The 20900-nt window shown below is 28.1% G+C and overlaps 6 protein-coding genes and 1 non-coding gene across 9 annotated transcripts in view; 5 read left to right on the top strand and 2 right to left on the bottom strand.

Moving 5' to 3' along the window:
* The window catches only part of LOC145181378 (liprin-alpha-2-like), a 391227-nt gene extending 388388 nt beyond the window's left edge, over positions 1–2839 (top strand). For both annotated transcript variants that reach the window (XM_090099791.1, XM_090099792.1), the window contains exons 21-28: positions 112–189; positions 599–696; positions 1319–1373; positions 1511–1553; positions 1658–1833; positions 1936–2209; positions 2378–2440; positions 2604–2839. In XM_090099791.1, the coding sequence (XP_089955917.1) occupies positions 112–189; positions 599–696; positions 1319–1373; positions 1511–1553; positions 1658–1833; positions 1936–2209; positions 2378–2415 (762 nt within the window). In that variant the 3' untranslated portion in view covers positions 2416–2440; positions 2604–2839. The remainder of the gene's footprint in view (positions 1–111; positions 190–598; positions 697–1318; positions 1374–1510; positions 1554–1657; positions 1834–1935; positions 2210–2377; positions 2441–2603) is intronic.
* Positions 1–11943, top strand: part of LOC145181042 (cysteine-rich protein 2-binding protein-like) — a 400331-nt gene extending 388388 nt beyond the window's left edge. Inside the window, exons 2-4 of one of the 2 annotated variants that reach the window (XM_090099811.1) lie at positions 9481–9627; positions 9739–9886; positions 9970–11943. In XM_090099811.1, coding sequence (XP_089955937.1) covers positions 9501–9627; positions 9739–9886; positions 9970–11809 — 2115 coding nt within the window. In that variant the 5' untranslated portion in view covers positions 9481–9500 and the 3' untranslated portion in view covers positions 11810–11943. Of the gene's footprint in view, positions 1–9391; positions 9628–9738; positions 9887–9969 lie in introns of those variants that run through there. The other variant, XM_080056017.2, reaches the window with a different exon arrangement.
* On the top strand, positions 3962–5105 carry LOC145181813 (DNA repair protein SWI5 homolog). Its single transcript, XM_080056987.2, has 5 exons — positions 3962–4137; positions 4245–4290; positions 4494–4606; positions 4714–4805; positions 4912–5105. Exons 1-5 carry the CDS (start codon positions 4085–4087, stop codon positions 4974–4976), a joined length of 369 nt encoding a protein of 122 aa, XP_079913113.2. The 5' UTR covers positions 3962–4084; the 3' UTR covers positions 4977–5105.
* On the top strand, positions 5370–9298 carry LOC145181043 (WD repeat-containing protein 31-like). Its single transcript, XM_090099814.1, has 11 exons — positions 5370–5599; positions 5776–5850; positions 6002–6140; positions 6254–6354; positions 6751–6818; positions 6931–6991; positions 7874–7948; positions 8285–8388; positions 8516–8571; positions 8725–8797; positions 8875–9298. Exons 1-11 carry the CDS (start codon positions 5447–5449, stop codon positions 8957–8959), a joined length of 990 nt encoding a protein of 329 aa, XP_089955940.1. The 5' UTR covers positions 5370–5446; the 3' UTR covers positions 8960–9298.
* Positions 11944–14077: 2134 nt separating the features above from the next.
* Positions 14078–14150, bottom strand: Trnav-aac (transfer RNA valine (anticodon AAC)). The gene has a single exon. It is a non-coding gene; the product is annotated as a tRNA-Val (tRNA).
* A 1309-nt stretch (positions 14151–15459) lies between these two features.
* On the bottom strand, positions 15460–16547 carry LOC149883103 (troponin C-like). The gene has a single exon (XM_090100734.1). It carries the CDS (start codon positions 16435–16437, stop codon positions 15913–15915), a length of 525 nt encoding a protein of 174 aa, XP_089956860.1. The 5' UTR covers positions 16438–16547; the 3' UTR covers positions 15460–15912.
* A 1742-nt stretch (positions 16548–18289) lies between these two features.
* Positions 18290–20227, top strand: LOC145181938 (calcyclin-binding protein-like). The gene is made up of 5 exons (XM_090065555.1): positions 18290–18430; positions 18570–18774; positions 18905–19101; positions 19253–19350; positions 19950–20227. Exons 1-5 carry the CDS (start codon positions 18407–18409, stop codon positions 20122–20124), a joined length of 699 nt encoding a protein of 232 aa, XP_089921681.1. The 5' UTR covers positions 18290–18406; the 3' UTR covers positions 20125–20227.
* The last annotated feature ends 673 nt before the right edge of the window (positions 20228–20900 follow it).

Raw genomic sequence — 20900 nt, 5'->3', positions numbered from 1 at the left:
TTTTTTCTCGAAAAAAACTTCGAATTGTTTATAGCATTGGCCCCAGGTTATGTCTTAAATAGCACAAAAGGTTTTAAATTAATAAATTCATAAAAAAGTTTTGCTTTACAGTCTTTAGTTTTTGGTGATATGAATCATTTTTGGATTGCTTCTGAATGGCTAACAAGTCTTGGTCTCCCTCAATATAGGGTTAGTTACTTTTCAATTATGTGTATTGTTAATGTCAGTTTTAGACTATTTTTATTTGCTTCTTTTTCTTTTCTTTTTTTTTTTGTTTTTTTTGTTTTTTTGCTTGTTTTTACATCTATAACCATTGGTCAATAAGTTCTAGAAAATTTGAGTAATCAGTGAATTCTAGAAAGTACTGAGATAAAAAGATGAAATTTTTTGGCTGTTTGCAAATTTTCTGTTGTAATTCTCCTTATTATAGTAATTTATAAGTAAAAACATTTAGATAAGAAAATTAGATAATAAAACACTTTTAAGCCTGAATACTTTCTAAATGTCCTTAGCTTCTATAGATTTATGAAACAAAGTATTTAAACTGTGTTTGTATCATTGATGTTTCACTTAAACTGATTTTTTTCTTTATTTGCAGTATCCATTCATTGAAAACTTAGTGGATGCTCGGATGTTAGAACATATTTCTAAGAAAGAGTATACAAAGTATCTAAAAGTTATCGATGGCTTTCATAGGTACCTTATAACTGTTGTTTGCCTCATCTTAGATTGTAAAATGGTTCAAAAATTGCATTGCAATAAAATAGTAATTATTCATAAAGACCTTTAGAGCAATAATTTAATTGCTTTCTACCTTAATAACTACCTTATTTTTGTTATTAAAATTTTTTTACTTAAAGTAGGAAAATTAAAGAGTGCAAAAGAAGATTTAATTTCAACTTTGAATTGTAAAAATCTTTTTTAAGAAAAGTTTTTTCAAGGTCTCTTCAATTTTTTTTTAATTTTGACCTAAAGCATTTCTTTTTTTTTAATAATTTAATATTTTTTAACTAAAATATTTTTTTTCTTCTAAAAAACACACCATTAAAAGATATTTATAAACAAATCAATTTAATTTAGCATATAAGAAATCAACACATTGATGCTTACATTTGTATTCATTTTTATTAGACATTAAGGAGGTGTAGTAGTTCATGTAAAATAAATCCAAACCATCCAATAATCTGATTATTTTATTTTTTACCATTCTTTTGGTCAGAGTTCACTGTGATTTATGTGTCTTAATTGGTATAAATTTACTTGATTAGAATTTAAATTTGTTGTATTCTCAATATAACAATAAGTTTGCTTTGTTTAGAACAAGTTTGGCTTGTGGAACCAAATGTTTGGAAATGCTTAACTATGACAGAAAAGTAAAAGTTCTTTTACTGTTTTTAAGGTTTAGAGGTTTTATGTGATTCTACAATTGTTATTGTTTTTTTTATCAAAGTATCTGTGAAGTTTTTATGTTTGCTGTTATAAGTGCACATCTTTCTGCTTTCATTTGTAGTTACTTGAAAAGCGGCGGGGTGATGTGGTAAATGAAAAAAATGGTAACACTAAGAAATCTTTATTTTTTTTATGTTATGAAAGATGGCTTTAATAATTTACACTACTTAATACTTCTAATTTATTTATTACAAGATGTTTTTTTTAGATGTGTTAGTTTGGTCAAATGCTCGGGTCATAAAGTGGGTATCCAGTATTGGACTTGATGAGTTTTCTGAGTGTTTGCGTCAATCTGGAGTTCATGGTGCTGTTATTGCTCTTGATGAAACTTTTGATGTCGATACATTTGCATATTATTTGCAAATTCCTAATACAAATGAAAAGGTTATAATGAATAATTAATTTATAATAAAAATAAGCTCTTTTTTTTTAACATTTTAAAAGTAGTGTAAAAGGTTTTTCATTTTATAATATATGGTTTTTTAGGCCCGTAAAATACTTACAAAAGAATACAGCAAACTGATTGATTTGTGTAATGAACTTCAAAAACCTTCGCAATCAGATTTAGTGGAAGGTGATTTTAGACGTACAAAGTCATGGCGAAAGAAGTTTAAGAAAGAGAAAACCAGTAGGGATAAATCTCGCAAAGAAGAAACTTCTAATAAACATTATTCCATAGATTCTGACAGTTCTTATCAACTTTTAAACAATAGTGAGATAACTTCTCCTACTCGCAGACTGACTAAATCTCCAATAATAGGTAAAAAACATTTAAAATAATTTTTCTGATTAGTTTTCAATTTTATTTTATTTACCATTTGAATTTTATTTACTGTTTTATTGTAGTGAAATTAACGATATATTCTATTGCTCTTATTTATAAAACAAGTATGCTTATTTTATGCATTGCAGAGGTTTCAAATTTTAGATCGTAGAACCTATAGTGTGCGTGGCGGAATCACATAAAGTTTTTTCAACTTTTTTCCACACGGTAAATCTCAATTATTTTTAGTAACATGAGGTTCTTAAAATTTATAAATCTGTTTTTCCATCTAGTTACATATTTTTGTCAATGTTACTTGATGGTTCTTAATATGTTGTTAATAATTTTCTCAGGAAGTTACTTTTTACGTTTTTTTAACTAATCAATTTAGGTATTGGCTTGTGCACATTTATTTGCACTTAACAAAATTGTGATTGGTTCAAAATCCAATAGAAAGAACCTGTTCTTATTCTTCATGTATGATGTCACATTTTTCTGACATTGTTGATATCTCTATAATTTAATATCCAAATTATATATAATATTTCATTTTTATATAAAAAATTTTATATTTATACTTAATATTTTTTTTACGCTTTTGTTGTAAATAACTGGTTCTTATAAAGTGATGGATAATGAGAGAGAGAGAACTATGGATACCAAAAAGAGACTTGCAATATGATGACAAGAGCTACTTTTTTTTGTACTTTTTTTTCTTCATTTGTTAATGCTTATATATTTGTGTTGTTGTTTTTACATAAAAAAATTATTAAATCAATTTTTCTAAATTATTTTTTCTTTGTATTTATTTTAGTAGTAGTTTTATGCAAATAGAAATATTAGACAAATTCTCCTTGAATGGCTTTTTGTTTACTACTTGGGTTTAGCTGATGCTTGTTGATGTTGTGTTTTTGGTGTTAATTATTTTACATGAACTTAGCATGAATCATTGTCCATAAAATTCTTTTTATTGTGTTTTTGAATATAAATTTTGAGAAACCACTCACTTATTGCATGTACACCAGATTTTTTTTAATTACAAATATTTATAGTGTTTAGTGTTTTGGCTGTATTGGTGTTTTGGTGATTGTATGAAAAGTTATAACCCTCTTTTTTTTTTTTTTTTTTTTTTTTTTTTTTACAACAGAGGTTTACTATAGTAAAATATTATGCAACTCATGACCTTTAAATTATTATGTGCATACATCATGATTTCTAGTGAAATTATTACAGTAAATAGACCAAGATTTTGAAATTTTTTTCAACATCTCAGTTTGTTTTAGCTTATACTGGTTCATATTCTGATTTTGTGAATAAATTTCACTTTTTTTTTATTTGTAAAGAAATGAGTTTTTATATTTCCTTGGTTAAGTTATCTCATAATTAAAAATTATCTTCATTTTTTTCTTCATTTTTATTGTATTTTGACTTGCACTTATAAATTTGTACAGATGCTATAATGATATATGCTATATATTGTATATGCTATATATTGTATATGCTGTATGTTGTATATGCTATATATTATGTATGCTATATATTGTATATGTTAAATATGATAAACAATCAAAAACTGAAAGACGTTTTTTTTGTTCATTTTAATTTTAAAATAAATTTTGTTAAATTTATCTTTATCATTAGTTTAGCACAAATTAGGCGAAAAAATTTTGTTTCAAAATGTTTTTTTTTTCCCCTTTTTTCTTTGTTAAAATAAGTAAAAAGTTTTTGTTGGTGAATTTCCATAAAAAGTTTGATCATAAAAAGGGTTTGTCTCCTTGTTGAAAGATGGTAGCATCATTGTGTTTTTAACTTTTTTCAAGTTTTCTTTTGTTAAAAAATCCCCCCAAATGAAAGTAATAGAAAAATAAAGAGATGAATACACCAAAAAGAGTAATCAAAAGTAGAAGTACACCTTATGACAGAAGGTACTAGTTCTTCTCAAAAGTTCTTCTCAAAACTCCTTAAGAATTTGAAGTAATTTTTTAGTTATATGTAAAAAATAAAGGTTAATTTTTGCAACTTTATTGTTTAGAGGAAGTAGTTCAGCTTGCTTCAAACCATTTAAGTCTCCACTAAATGTAGGTGTTTTTTTAGTTGAAAAACATAAAAAGATTTTTTTAATGAAAGTAATAAATACTTTCAAAATTGCTGAAAAGAAAAACTATCATTGTAAAGAAAACATATAAACATTTTTCAATACTTTCCTTAAAAAAAAAGCATTTAATGGAGAATATAGATTATTTAAGTTGTTGAAATAGTACAAGAAATATTGTTTTTAAAGAATAAGAGTACGCCTAAAAAGGAAGACAAGGTATCCTTAAAACAAGATATTGAATCTTTGCGTTTGGATATTGAAAAAGTGGAGAAAGAAATTGCTGATTTAAAAAGCGAAAAGTATACAGTTTTTAATTGTTTTTCTATACAAAAATTTTGGTTGTCTTCACTTGACTCTGCTTGAATATTTTTAAGCTATTTTTTTTTTACTCAAATTTTCTCCTCAGTTTTTGTGAAAGTGAATTGCAAGTTCATATTGATAAACTTCATGAGTACAACGAGATAAAAGATATTGCACAAATGGTGATTGGAAAAATTGGTATTAATTTTAGTCAATAGGTTTTAGATGGTAAACCATTTAAGTTGATTTTATCTCAAGAAATTTCAAGATGATTTAATGTTTAGAATTTTGTTTTATTTTATAGCTGAGATTGAAGGCACTACATCAAAGTTGTTGTATCATAAGTTTGACCTTGATGTCAATGATTAATTAAAGATTGCATTTTGCTCTGGGGCAATAGTTTTAGCTTCAGCAATGTATATTGTTAATAAATATTGTTCTATTTACATAAAATTCTGTTCAAAAGCTTTAGTTTTGAGACTTTTTTATTAAATGATACTTTATTATTTTTTTTTTTTTTTGTATTTGGATTAAAGATCTTTGTTTGCCTTGATATATTTATTTGACATTAATTAGTGTTTCTATTTGCATTTGTTAGTGCTAAAATGTACTTGAAAAAAAAATTTTATACAAAAAATAGTTTTTGAGTTTTATGTGAATTAGAAGTTGTTTAGTTTATAACTTGGTGTTTTGATCATTTAAACAAAACACTTAAATTTTTTAAGATTAGTTGGTTTTTTTTTTGGTTTTTTTTTTTAATGTTTTTATACTTTTCATTTCTAGTCAAACAAAAAAATTACTTTTCTATTAATTCTTGGTATTTTTCTTGTCATGTCTTGATGATGGGCAAGTTGCAATCTAAGCAGAAACTTGGATTAAAGGATCACATGCCAACCAATCATAAAATGAATTCTTCAGACTCCTATCACTATAACCCAATAACAAGCGTGGATTTTTGCCAAGAAAATTTGTTAGCTGCAAATAGTATAGGAGTATGTGTTTTACATACCTAATGTAAATTTATAATAAATTTTTATTTGATACATTTATATATATATATTTTTTCTTTTGCAAAAGAAAAAAAAGATATGCATTCAGTTTTAACCATCTGGTGTGTTTTATTATTACTGTTAATGATACAAGACATTGATTACATTTTCTGTGATAGGATATTGATTGCTATGATGTAAAGTCAAATAATAAAACTTATCATTATTCTCCACATCAAAGTGAAGTAACTAAGGTTAGTGTGATTCTTTTTTCACTGCCAGAAATAACTAAAGAGTGATTCTGCAATAAAATCAATTTTTTTTTAAATTTTGTTTTTCTATTTTTTTGTTTTTCAACTTTTTAACTAGTTTTTTTTTTAAAAAGAACTCATTAAAATGTTTTAGGTTGTGTCTCACCCAAGTTTCACAGGATTTTTTTCTGCATCAAGGGATAAAGTCATTTGCTTCAATTCTTTCAGCACATCGGATATTCAGAGGTATGAAGATCACAAATTAGTTGTAACTGCAGTATCAACTAACCAAGGTTAAAAAATATTTGTTTTAATTTTGCTTAGTTATGATGTAAAAGTTACTTCCCAAGTTTTTTAAAATGAGGGTAAAAATTTTTCTTTTTTTTTTATCTTTTTTTTTCCATAGATGGAAGTCAAATGGTGTCTGGGTCAAGAGATAGTACAGTGAAAGTTTGGGATGTTTCTACTGCATGTGTTCTAAAATCAACTGCTATTGCTCAAAATATGGTGTGTACAAATCTTGCGTTTTTAAACTGTTGTGTTTGATATTGATGATGCAACTCATCTTTTAAACTAATTTTTTTTGTCTCAATCCATAAGAAAGTTTCTAACATTTCTTTTTGAAATCTCTACAAAATTGTTGCTATCTTCTATAGAGCAAGTTATAAAATAACTATTTCCTTTTCAGCAGGGTATAGATTAGAAATATACTTATGTATAGCTTTTCAAGTTTTTTGTCTGATTTAAGCAATGCAATACAAAACTTAGCTTTTAATCAAAAATCATCTATTAATCAAAATGTTTTTTTTTTTTTTTACTATTATTAGAAGACAGTTTTACTCAAGTTTTTTTATTGAAAGCTTACAAACATCATTAGAATTTTTTTGTTTTATTCAATTACAGGTTACAGATATTATATGGTCACATGAAAACAACTTGATTTTTCAATCCAGTGAAGACAGAACTACAAAGTCTAAAACTTATTTTTAAAGGCATTTTCTCTCTTATATAAATTTTAATAGAAGAGTTTCCTTTTTAAGGTAAAGTTTGATTTTTTTTTTTTTTTTTTTTTTCATCCTTTAGACTTTTAGATCCTAAAACTCTCAAAGTTCTTTCATGCTTACCCAAAAAAAATTATTTTCAAGTAAGTTTTTTAATTGTTTATAATTAATATTAATGTATATGATCCTGTTTTTTTATGCTGCAATAAGGTTTAAATGTAAATGTTGTATGGCATGAAGGTTTTTTTCTTTCAATAACATCATTTGTCTTTCTTTTTTTTTTTTCAATAACATCATCAGTTTAGTTCAGACCCAAGTTTAAGTTTTTCCACAAATTCCTTTTTTAAAGTATTTTATCCTTTTGTGGTATTTTGTTTGCCATTAAAGCATTTTGAAATGTCATTTTTGACATAATGAAATGAAAACCTTCTTGATTTACTCATTTAAGTTAAGACATTTTGGTTGATTTTAAGGTCATTTATGAAAAAATAGGGCTTTGATAGTTTGTTTTGGTGATTAACTTTATAGGAATTAACCCTAATTTTACTGTTATACTTCAGTTTGTGTTTTTTCTAATGCAGTTTTGCTTTGAGTTCTGGTTTAGAAGAATTGGGGTTCAAATTTTGTATCTAATAAATAAAGGAAATGGCCGGAGGGAGGGAATGTTGGTTGTAAACGTCCCTTCTACTGCTCACTCTCACTCTTTCCTTTTCTCAACAATTTTCTTTATGGCATTTTTTATTCCTAACACTTTAACAGCCTAAGCTTCATTATTTGCATCAGTCATATTTTGTTCCATAAATAAATGTAGTTAAATGTATTCTTTTGTTAAATGTATTTATTGTAATTCAAGCATAAAAAACGACCGGATAACAAATTCTCCTACATAAGAATCATAGTTATTAAAAAACAACTTTGTTGTTTCTTTTTCTCAATATATACTTGTTATTTTGAATAAGCGCCTACTGCATGGTAAATAGCCAAAAATACAGTGGTCATTCATTAATGTAGTTAATATTTTTTAGACTTGTCTGGATGTAGATTCTTTTAAAGCAGTAACAGGGAGCACTGGATGCAACGGTACTGGCTGCGAGCTCATTGTATGTTGTTTACTTAGTTTAAATCATCTGAACTTTTTAATTAAACACCATTTTTTAATTAGTATTTTAAAAGTATTTCTTGATCTTTGAAGAATAAGTTGTTTAATATTGCAAATTTTTTTTATAATACATAACTTTAAAGTCAAATTAAAGTATTTTCAGGCTCTATGATGACTCTAAGATGTTATATTTAACTAAGACTACTTTGACATACTAAGGTACTAAGACTGCTTTGACATATTGTGCGAAATTAAAATTACCTAAATATACTTTTGGATATTGAGATTACTTTCATATTTGGAGATATGATGCACTAAAATGTCTTATTACTTTTAGGTGTGGGATATCAGACAGCTTAAACCTATGTATACTGTGTTAAACGCTCATACAGAAAAACTTACAGACTGTAAATTTTTGAAAACTCAAAACGATGATGCTTGGTAAACAAACTATTTATTTTACACGAAATTAACTTTGTAACTAAGTTCCAAAGCATAAGTTTTTCGGAGTTAATAACTTAAAATTATTTAGAAAAATTTTTTTTTTTCAAATTTTATTTTTCTTCAGCATAATAACATCTTCATTGGACTCGTCAGTTAAGGCTTGGCCCTTTGATCTCTCAGGTAATTTTTACATCTTTAGTCCGATCGCTATATATTATCTTTGTAATTCACTAAAAAGTTTTTTTTTTTTTTTTTTTTTTTTTAGTATGTTTAAAATTACTTTTCTTTTTTTTTGAATTTAGTTTCTACTGATAGTTTTTTTTTTGAATTTAGTTTCTACTGATAGTTTTCTAATTTCTACTGGCAAAGGAGTGACATCATTAGCTTTTAGTCCAACTTCAAATAAGTAGGTCATAATGTTTTGAAATGTTGAGTTTGAATAGTTTTTAAAAGTATTGAGCTTGCTTATTTTTTTAAATTTAGGATTGCTGTCGGTACATTTGAATATGGTTTGCACGTGTTCGATTTTACTTTGAAAAAGTTTGATCCAATCTCTATTATTAAATAATTTTTGAAGTGCAATTTTAAAAAAAATGTTTTTTAAAAAATTATTTTAAAAAAACATTATTTCTTTTAGAAAGCAACTTTAATTCGCCTTTTAAAAATTGTTTTTTAAGTATTGTTTGCAGATTTTGGTTTTGTTTTGATATTGCATTTTCAGATATTTAAAAAAATTTAGAATCTAATATATATTTAAATCATACGGCAGCGACGTTAGGCAATTATTTTCATTTATAAATGTAAAACAATCGTTTTCGTAAAGATTTCCTATATTTGTAGATTTAGAGTGTAATATATGTTTAGAAAACCTGTTGATATTGTTGAAAATAAACACACTAATGTTTTAGCCTTGTGTTGCATTATATTGATTCCAGTAATGACTCTTTTTCTGTTTGTTGTTTTTTTCTGTTTTTTTTTTTTTTTTTTTTTTTTTTTTAACGTTTTGATTGGATGACGAAAAAGGGTGAAAGCAGTTGTCGTTAAAAGTAAACTGTTCATTATATATCTTTAATCAGTTTTAATTTTTAGATCAGATAGTTCTGTTAAGAATGTCAAATTGCAAATACTGTTCACAAGCAATCACCTCTAGTGAACTTGACACTTATAAATGCCATCGTTGCTCTGCTGTTGCTCATCTCGCATGTATGGACTGCAAGAAACCTTCTCTGCTGAAAGGTGTCGAGAATTTATTTTAATTAAAAATGAGGTTTGTAATAAATTTGTGAACTCAAAAAGAATGGTTCTAAATATTGCTAAAGGAATTTATATTTTTGTTCGACTCTGTAGGAGACTATTTATTCTCTTATGAATGCAAGGCTTGTAGCTATGAAGGTCGTGATTCATTAATGCGATTGAGGCTAAGCTGGGTTCAAGTTATCCATCTAGTTCTTTACAACCTCACGGTGAAAGAGAGTGGAAGACAAGGATACTTTCGGTACGGGGTTTAGTTACAAGTTTCGTGTGATCTATATGCTGATTGTTGATTAAGTGAAAAGTCGTGTGCTTTTCTTTTTACAGATGGAAGGAAGAGATATGTTTATTTATCGATCGCAATTGGTCTTGTTTAATGCAAGACCGTACCAAAAGTAGTACTTGGGTAAATACAGTTGCTGGTACACTATCTGTTCATAGTCAAAAATTATTCAAATCTGGACAAAGTTTATTCAAAGAAACAGGCTGGTGGGCTCTTCAAGAAATAGTCCCAGCATATGCAAACATAGAGAAGTACTCTCGTATACCATCTTCTCAGAAGCAACAACCTATTGCTTCTCCCGAATTAGGTCATGACTATGGTCGTGGAAAACGCCAGCGAAAAACTGTGTTGGATGATGAGTTAAATAAAAAAAACTCTGCGAAAGAGAAATTGAATAATCCAGTTTTCAATGAAAGGTCAGACTCAACATCACTTTTGAAATCAGATTGGAAAATTCCAAAGCTAAAAGTTAAAACAGATGCAACATCTCCTTATCCTTCAGCATATTTAATTGACGAATCTTTGAAATCAAAAGCGAAGGATGAGACTCAAGTATCAATTAAGGAAGAACCAATCGATCTTGATGACCAACTTTTGTCGAGTATTGATGAGCCATCCTCAGAAATATTTTCAGAGCTAAATGATTTTGTTAATACTGAAGCAGATTATGATTCAGCAATAACTACGCAGTCTAGCATTTCAAGCAATCCGCCTTCAATACAAATGCAGCCAGTTTTGAAGTACGAAGACGCTAAATCAACAGAATCAATAGTTAAATTAGAGCTATCAAACTCTGATAAAGATCTTCAAGCTTCCGTCTCAGAAAAACCTTTAAATAATGTAATCACTAAGAAAGAGCCTCCGAACCGTTTGAAGAAAGATAAGCCGAAGAAACTGATACCTTTAAATCCTAAAGAAGAGCTTGAGTTTCTTAGTATACTTAATTCTTGTCAGTATGTTTTGAAATCAGATTCTTCTGCTCGTAGGTTGAGACGAAAGTTAATGTTAAGAAAACAAAAGCGTGAAATGGGCATAGTAGTTTTCAATTTGGATACACTTTTAAAACAAACTTTTTCTAAGACCCATGATTCTCATTCTCCTGATTTTGAAAATAATACTTATCTTGATCAGAAATCTAAGAGTAGTAATAACAATGAAAAAGATTCCTCTTACCATCATCCTGCTTTAAAAGGTGTGAACGTTTTAGATAGATATATCAACCAACATCGTATGGTAAATCATAGCTCTACACTTAAAAATGTTTTCTCGCGTTTAATTGGTAATCCAGATGATGTTAGTGATACCCACTCAATTACCAGTCCTTATACTTCTCGTGTGTTAAAACCTTATATAAGAAGGGATTTTAATGTGATGCCGCTTAAACTCAAACTTCAAAAAGAGTTATCTGAAAGATGTGGTACGAAATCACTTTATAAAAGTTATCCAGTGGATTATTGTTATGTTCAACCAAAGCATATACCAGCTGTTAACGCTCTTTGCAGTGATTTTTTTTGGCCTGGCATTGAAATAACTGAGTGCTTGCAGTACCCTGAATTCAGCTGCGTTGTGCAGTATCGTAAACTTTTGATCGGTTTTGCTTTTATGGTACCCGATGTAAAGTTAAACGAAGCTTACATTTCCTTTATTTTTGTCCATCCTGACTGGCAAAGGGCTGGTATTGCTACCCAAATGATTTACCATCTAATACAAACATGCATGGGAAAGGACATAACTCTACATGTGTCTCCGTCTAATCCATCGATGGTTCTTTATCAAAAGTTTGGCTTTAAAGTACAAGAGCTGATTTTAGACTTTTATGAAAAGTATATCCCTGAGGAAACTCCAGGGAGCAAGCATGCATTTCTTATGCGCTTACAAAGGTGATTTTCATACTGTAAAATCTTTCTTCCTCTATATATGGAAATGAAATATATAAAGCTCGATGGAAATGCATTAACATATCCTAAAAAAATTACGATCTTATTTTTTGGCTCAAAATAAAGTCAAGTTTTACTTCATATTTGAGTTTTTTAGTGCATAAAATCAGCAGTAGTTGTTTTTACTGTTTTGATATCACTATTTGCTTGATTGCATTATGCAATTAAGCCATTCTTTTCAGTTAAATTTTCATCCAAATATTTTCAAAAACAAATGCTAAAACTTGTTTACAATTTTTTCTCACTTTGATCCCGGGATCCCAGTTCTTTGGTGAATTTTTCCCGGTTCTCGGTTTTTTAAAGTAAACAGGCAATTCAGAAAACCTAATATATAAATAAAATGTTATAAAGCCATAATGAAATAATCCCTTTTTTTAATACCTATGCTTTTATACGATTCTTAAACTGAATAAAATTCTCTATTATAATCAATCATTAATATAGGAGAAAAAGAGGGGGGAGAGAAGGGGAAGGGTGTTGTTAGAGAAAGTCGAGTGGCGTCAGGGAAGCATAAATATCATTAATCCGATTGGCAAACTTCAACTATTTAAATTAACTGAACCATAATCATCCTAACAAGTAAAAGGAAGGTCGGAAAATTTACTTTTATTTGCTAAAAACAAAAAGTAAATTTTCGCAAAAAACCGGCAATCAAAAGTTAAATGAAGACGGCTATCAATAAAGATGCCTGATAAATAAGTACATTAAATGACAACGTTAACATGATGAGCAAAACCCTAACATTTTAGAAAATATCTTTTCACTGTGCCTCTCCGATCCACTATACCCTACCTGTCTCTATAAAAGAGAATGAAATAGGTTTTTTGTTATTTAAATATAGTAGGGGAACATGGGGTAAGATGACGAATGGGGCAAGATGAAAACATTGTTATCTTCAAAACTCAACTAAATATGAAATCTGATTGTAGATAAGAGGGAAATAGATTACATCTACTAGATTTATATATGCTTTCTTTATAAATATTATTTTTGGAATCAAAGATAGTTATTAAAAAGGTTTTCCCTATATTAAGGGGAAAAAAAATTTATCCACTTGTATTAGATTAATTTCATCATTACAATACCAGCCAAAGGTAAGCAAGAATTTCTCATTCAGTTTGTTCAATTTGGAAGCCATACAAGTAGTATTAAGCTATGATAAATTATTTATGTAGAGTTCTGAGTCATTTTAAAGATTAAGTAGCCTAGGGGCAAGATGAACGGGGCAAGATGACTCGTTTGTCCTTTAGCCAAAGTACAAGTTTTACCATAAACCTGTAAGGTAATAACTTTTGTGTAGCTTAGTCATTATTACATTGCTTTATTATGCATTAAAATGTTTTGTTTGACATTTGCTTTATTTTGTTGTGTTGGAATTTGCTATGAACTGATTAGTGGACTTTTTTTTGCATAGCCCTATTTAAATATATAGTTTAATTGTTGAAAAAGTTACATAACCGTTTGTATTACATATCTTATTATCTAGAATTTATGGTATCGTGTTATTTGAGAAGGTAATGGTATAATGGAATTTTCTTTTTTTAAAGCCGCCATCTTGCCCCGCATTCGGGGCAGATGATAATTTGAGGTAACTTTGGTTAATGAGTTTTTTCCAAGCTATTTTTAATTTTTATATGGGTTTTTTTTATACATATGTGACGCATAATAATTTTTTTCCACTTTTTGATAAAGTTTTACTTATTGGAACAGTTATTCAATAAGATATAAGTGCTTTTCAAAACGTTCGCCATCTTGCCCCATGTTCCCCTACCTCCCTTCGTATGATAAAATCGGGAGGAAACTTTACGAAAAATTTTGAAAAATATTCAGGTAAAGAATTGGGTTGAGTCTGTGATCCATTTTCGTGTGATGTTTTTGGAAGTTCTAAATTTAATTGTCCCGCCTTTAATACCACTACGCTAGATCGGAAAATGAATTAAAAGTGAATTTAAATAAGAATTAGATTTAATACCATATTAGATTGGATGATCCAATGTAGTGGTACTAAATTCTTTTGTAAATTCACTTTTAAGCAACTTTGCGTAGGAATGTAAAAGTGAATATCAAGAATTAGCTGTCAAAAATATAAATATATTAGTTTCTGAAACTTTTTTAAAAAGCTTTTGTAATCGTTAATAATAGATTATTATTTAGTTTTTTTTAGTTTTTTTTTCTGTTGTATGAATTGTATACTTTTTGCGATAATATAAAAACATAGTTCCGCCCGGGCTTGAACCGGGGACCTTTCGCGTGTTAGGCGAACGTGATAACCACTACACTACGGAACTCTTATAACATTTAGAAAAATATGTATTTAAATATCTGTGTAAGTTTTTCATTTATTTAAAAAAACAAAATTAACTTTTGTTTAATAAGTTTATTTACTCCCCTGTCATTTCGGTTTTAAATGATATCCCATTAAAAGTTCGTATAAAAAAAACCACTGCCTTTAAAATGATGGCAGCGTCCTACCCCGCCCCCTTCGTAAAAAAAAAAGCAGCTCTGGGCGGATTTGAAATAACTATGAATATTAGCTAATACTTCCTCAAATCTACATAGTTGTGTGCACGTTTTTAAAAGACTTAAATTTGAAAAGTATAGTAATTGCTTTGACGTACCAAGGCGGTGGTGGAGTATTGGTATTTTGGGCTGCTTTTATTTAAATGCTGTAGGTTTATGTAATAATTTACAAGCCGAATCAAACACACCTACATGGAGATGCTAGGAAAATTAATGGTCCATTAGCAGAAATCTTGATATATCAAAACGAATGGTGATAGTTTGAATTACGAATATGGCTTCTGCCTATACAGCTCTCACATTTAAAACTTGAGTGGGAAAAAATCTTTAAAATCTAATGCCCTGGCCAGCTCAATCACCAGATTTGAATTCAATTGAACTAATTTGGACTTGGATGAACCAAAAGTTAGTTATGTTTAAAAACGTTCCATAAGTAGCCTAAAAATGCTCCATTAGTAGGTTAAAGCAAGAGTTTCATACTGGAGTAGTGTTTTAAGTAAAAATTGTTGTTAAATCAATCCAAAAGAAAATCATCGCTTGCAAAAAAAAAAAAAAAAAAAAAAAAAAACATGTGGGGAACTTTAGTTTTTATGAATATTCTCATTTATTGAAGTTTTTTTTCATTTATTGAAGTTTTTTTAAAAAAAAAAAAAACATGTGGGGAACTTTAGTTTTTATGAATATTCTCATTTATTGAAGTTTTTTTTCATTTATTGAAGTTTTTTTAAAAAAAAAAAAAACATGTGGGGAACTTTAGTTTTTATGAATATTCTCATTTATTGAAGTTTTTTTTATTGATTTATTTTATTGATGTTTCTTTTTTTTCGCCTTCAGCTTTTTAGTAGATAGAAAGAGTAATGTAAAGTCAATGTAAAAAGAAAAAATAATAATTATAGCATTTTATTTGTATACCATATATATAACAAATATTTGTCGACAGAATATACGCACATAGCAGTGTTTTGTAGACCCTCTGTATAAATCTTAATATTTAATTCATACGCACATAGCAGTGTTTTGTAGACCCTCTGTATAAATCTTTTATTTAATATTCTTAATATTTAATTCATGTTTTTTTTTTGTGCTGTGACAACAAACGTAATTTGTCGAACAATTTTGCAAATAGTCAACGAATTACCGAGTGCGGCGTCTTACCTGGTTCACATCATTCTAATAATCTTGTTACATGTTATATGATATCTTGCATATTTGCAAATGAAAAAGTGCACTTTTGCATTTGCAAATTACAGTATCATAAGGTTTTGATACAACTAGCGTCAGACATGTTCAATCTAAAGGTTTAAATACATTTAACCTTTTCGAACTTAAAATCCGCTTTTAAAAAATACAAAATTCTTCATAAATAAGCTATTTCTAACAAACAGAGAGAACATCATGCGAACATATAACTTTTATAAGCGTAGTTCATCGTAATAATCAATAATTATAAATATTTTTGACTGGTTTAACTCTTGTAAGAAATGTAATTATTTCTTGTTTTAGTAATTTTAAGTTATTTGTTAATAGCATTTAAAACAAATCTTGAAGGGGAGCCCAGTTCAACCAATCCAAGAATTCTTTAAAAGAGATAACACCATTTCCATCGGTATCCAGCTGTTTTAATGCTACTTCTAGGTTCTCCTCTCTTCCACCTGTTTCAATTAAGAGAAGCTTTAGCTCGTTCCGATCAATCGAAAAGCTATCGTTAGAATCGTACCGTTGAAACATCTCGACGGCTTTTCGTAAGTAATGGTAGCGGGTTGTATCTGTGACATGTTTTAGGTTTTCGTTGCTAGTCATCCAATCTTGAAACTCCTCAAATGAAATAAAAGAATTTCCATTTTTGTAAAGTATATATGTATACGTTTCTGCTTGCTCTTCGCTTAACCCAATATCCATCATCAACAATGCTCTAAGCTCTTTAGGATCAAGACATTTGTCGCCATTTGTGTCGTATTTATTAAAAAGGCTTTGCAGAGCAATCACCGATGGATTCTCAGAAATTATGTCATACTTTGAAAATCTTTTGTGCAATGCTTTACGAGATGAACTCATTATAAATGCAATTTTTTTCTTTTTTCGATTAATCTTTTCTTTCCTAAAAATTTTTACTTTTCTTACCCTTCGAATAAATGATAGTAATGTTTGTTTTCAAAGAGCACTTCATTTGAAACAGCGATTTCTTACATTCTTCAAATATTTGCGTTAGGTTCACGTATAAATTTACCGATGTTTAAAAAAATACGTAACGCCCCTTTATTTTGAAAAGGAAGTTTTTGTTAAGACCAATGAACAGGATTCAGTAAAATATCAATTTTTGAGATGTGTATACTGATAAATCTAATTAGGAATCTTTCTATATTTTACGTCTTTACATTATTTTGTTTTGCGATCCCTTATTTCCGTCTCTGAAACAACGGATGTTTGTAGATTTGAGATTACTCTATCAAAGTAAGAGAATCTTGACTGATTAGGGCAGATCTATCCTAAACCTTAGGGCGGATTGATTGTTTGAAAGTATGACGCCCCCAAAAAGAAAATAATTAATCAAAAAAAAGTTTTCAAATGTGTTTTGCAAAACAGGTGTTGATTGCAGTTTCGTTACGGTTTATTGGAACTATAAGTTTTTAAAGAAGGGAAATTTATAGTTTCAATTATGATGTTAATTGCACTTCCTAAAGACAAATTTTTGCGCTCTCCGAAATCCACAAACGATGTCTGAAGTTAATGAAATACCTAAAGAAACTATTCAATTAAAGTTCAAGTTTTTGTCAGTTATATTTTTTGTCTTGTTTTCTTGTAGGACTATCTAACAAAATGTTTCCACCAATTTTTCTAAAAATTTTACTCTATAACAAAGGTTAATAAGTTAAATTTTTTCAAAAAGAGTAAATCTAAAAGTATAAATTTTACGTAAAAAAAATAAAAATTTTTCTGTTCACAGTAGATTTGCCACGGCTGCAATAAAATTTTTAGGCTGGTGGTTATTGTTATGAACATTAGAAAGAATAATCTTATAAGGATAAGGATCTATCTTGGGAATTAATTGAACAATTTCAGAAGTTAGTCAAAGGCCTTGCAGGGTCTCCGTACAAAAACTGGAAATACCATCGTGAACAAAAGATTTCCTTGGTTCCTTCTTTTTTCAGGCATTGTTATGCTTTTAAGGTAAAAGCTAGTAGTATATTTGCTTTCTGCATTATACTGACAACATTTGCGCTATAATGTGTTTAAATAAGCACTGAATTCTAAAGACTTGCTGTTGACCTGTTTGTTGAGTTGTAAATTTGGTTAATCCTGTATCATTAATTCGTAACTCGTGAGTTCACCAGAATGATGACGACATTAGCACGTGATTTGAAGTCTTTTCTGCGGAAAGCTCGTCAAAATGCTCCTTGAACGAAAGAAACAAATGTGGTATTAACCATCTATATGCAGAATAATTTTAAAGTTTTAAATGTACAATAACTATTGCAGCATAATATCGTACGAATCTCTAGTATTCTTTTATAACTGCTCCCCATGTTATAGCGGTAGTTTCAATCAAAGTGTAAATAAAAATATTTGAAAGTTTCTAAAGAATGTTCTAGAAATTTCTTTCTGACTTAATGTGCTAAACTTGAATAATTTGCAATTGTTCGTATGCATGATTATTCTTAGTTTTATCAATTTAAAATGTTGTTTTATCAAAATTAAAGCTTTTTCATTTTACAAGTTTAAAGTTGTAAAAATACTTGTACCATAGGTTTCTAGATAAAATTAATAATATACAAGATAAACTATTTATGTTTTCTTTTATTTGGCCTATAAGAATTATATTACTTTTTGGTATTTATGAGTTTGCACAAGATCTGAATGATAATTCATCATGAAAAATATGTTGTTTGTCACTTAAGTGTGTTTGCTGATTTTTTTGTTATATGTTACATATTAAAATTATTTATATTATTGTATATAGATATAATTAAATTGCTGTGTAGTATACAAAGCTATAGTACTTGCTGTCTACTAAACATTTTCAATCATGACATCAGATAAAGTAGCAGAAGTAAGTTGTTTTTGTTTTGTTCCTGATACAATCATGCCTTCAAATAATGTGCTTGACAATAAAATCTTACTTAAAGTATTAAATGTATGGACAATATGTATTGATCTGTTCAGATTCATTTTAAAAATTTGATTTTTAGTTGACTGGTGATTTGCAAGAACTCGAGCAATTAATTCTCTCTGCCACTCGCCACAATATTAAGGAATTTCTTAACGGCAAGATCTCAGAAATAAAATTTAACATTGAAAAACTAGAAAAAGAAAAATTACTATCACAGATGCAAACAGAAGAAATTACTTCACCAACAAAGTCAAATCTCTACACAACAAAGATTTCACATTATGGTAATTTTATAGTTCTTCTTTCCTTAGTTATAATAATTTTTCACTTTTTGTTGTTATTTTTTATTATTACTTTTACAAATTGTTATTATATGATAATAAATCAGTTTAGAAAAGCTTGATATTAATTTAGGTTGGGATGAAAGCTCAAAGTTTGTGAGGTTATATGTCACCATTCCACAAATTGAAAAGTTACGAGATGATCAAATCTCATGTGACTTTACATCAACATCATTAAAATTTATTGCCCATAATCACTTAAACAAAAACCATCTGTTGCAAATTGTTAGTTTAGCATATCCAATTGTTCCTAAAGAATCAACATGTAAGGTGAGAATCAATGACATCTTTGATTTTTAACCTTTAAACCAATGCATTTCTGTCTATATTTGGTTATGTATATGTTTATGTACTCACATAAGTATATATATATATTTATGCAATATTATTTGTACCATTTCTATATAAATCTAATTTTTAGATAAAAAGTGGTAATGTTGTAATATCAATGAAAAAAGATAAAGATGGCCGTACTTGGGGTAATGTTACAGCTGTAGAAAGAAAAGAAAAGGAATCAAAGTGAGTCGAACAAATTATCCTACATTTAATTATTAGGGATATCATTGAGATATGCAGTTATAAATTGATAAGCAGCATAAAATTTTACATGAGCTTTGATAAATACCTATTTTATTCTATTGCTAATTATTATTAATTTTGTTATATTGATATAAATGTCCACTATTTCAAGGATGATTATAGACACTTTAAAAACAATATAGCCAAAATCTTTTTAAAAGTTCATTTTTGACAGTGGTTGCCATCAGCAGTTAATAAAAACAATTATATTTGCATAACTGTCGGTCTTTAAGTTTTTTTTTTTAATTCAATAACAAGTTTTTCTCAACTAGTTATATTTTATTAGGCTGCATATTTCAAAAAGTCTCATTCCAAAAAACTCTTTAAATTATCTTAAAATTATCTTAAAAAGAATCTTAAAATTAAAATAATTTAATATAATTGCTCTAAAATATTTTGTTGTACATATAAAAGTATATATTTTTTATTTGCTTTTTCAAGAAACTTTTTTAAATATCTTCATAACCTATAAGTTTGAAAAAATAGATGACCTGCTGATAACATCACATTTTTATTTCATTTAAAAATTCTATTTGCAGAGATTCTAAATTAAATACAAAAGACATGGATTCCAGTGATCCTCAGGCTGGTATTATGAATTTAATGAAGAAAATGTATGATGAAGGAGATGATGAAATGAAAAGGATGATTAAGAAGACATGGTATGAAAGTCAACAGAAACAAAAGGAAGGAGGAGACCTAGGCATGCATTAAGTTTACTTGCGTTGATGACCTGTTGAATTTTGTAGCAGATGGGAATAAAGATACAATCAGAAATGTTTGTAAACTTTTATCTTGTAATAATTAAACTTAAATATTTCCTTGTATTTTTTTAACATGCACAAAGTCTAATTTGTTTTCTCGTTTAAAAACAGGAAGTTTACTTAGAAAATTATGCTTTGCAGTTGATTTGCAAAAACAAGATTTATTTCAACAAAAAGTTTAGCGAAAGTACAATTAAAATTTGTTTTTAAATGTGCAATAGGATGTCACATCAAATTTGATTGTTAACGGAATATCAAAAACATGCATGAGCTAAAATTATCTGAGATGCAATGAAAGTTACCCAGCCACTGGTTATATTATCCTAGATTATCCTTTTATAAGCGAGCAATTAAAGAATGATTTTGGAATATCGGCTGTCAAATTTAATAGTGCGGCACTGTCGGTACTTTTTTGTAGTCAAATCGTTCAGTAAATTTTCTAAAATGTCCGTTTCATACCCGTTTTCAAAAACTATCAACTGAGGCTTGAGGGAATCGAATTTCGTTAAATGAGCTCTACATCTGATAATTTATGCATCAGTGTTTTTGATCAGTAGTAAAATTAATAATTTGGTGTAATAAGAATATTACTAACAAAATTTGGTATAACAAAAATGTTAGTACATAGTACATCGTAGACGATTTTATGAAACAGCCTCTTGATCTCCATCTTTTGCTTAAAATATGACAATTGCTTCCAGAAACTTGAAATGCATGATCGGAAAA

Source organism: Hydra viridissima, unplaced genomic scaffold (genome assembly GCF_058129835.1).
Source record: "Hydra viridissima isolate aposymbiotic clone 2 unplaced genomic scaffold, HvirCarnegie_v1 scaffold_10, whole genome shotgun sequence".
NCBI classification, from domain to species: domain Eukaryota; kingdom Metazoa; phylum Cnidaria; class Hydrozoa; order Anthoathecata; family Hydridae; genus Hydra; species Hydra viridissima.
The sequence above is the reverse complement of the archived record's forward strand: the minus strand, read 5'-3'. Positions and strand labels throughout refer to the sequence as shown.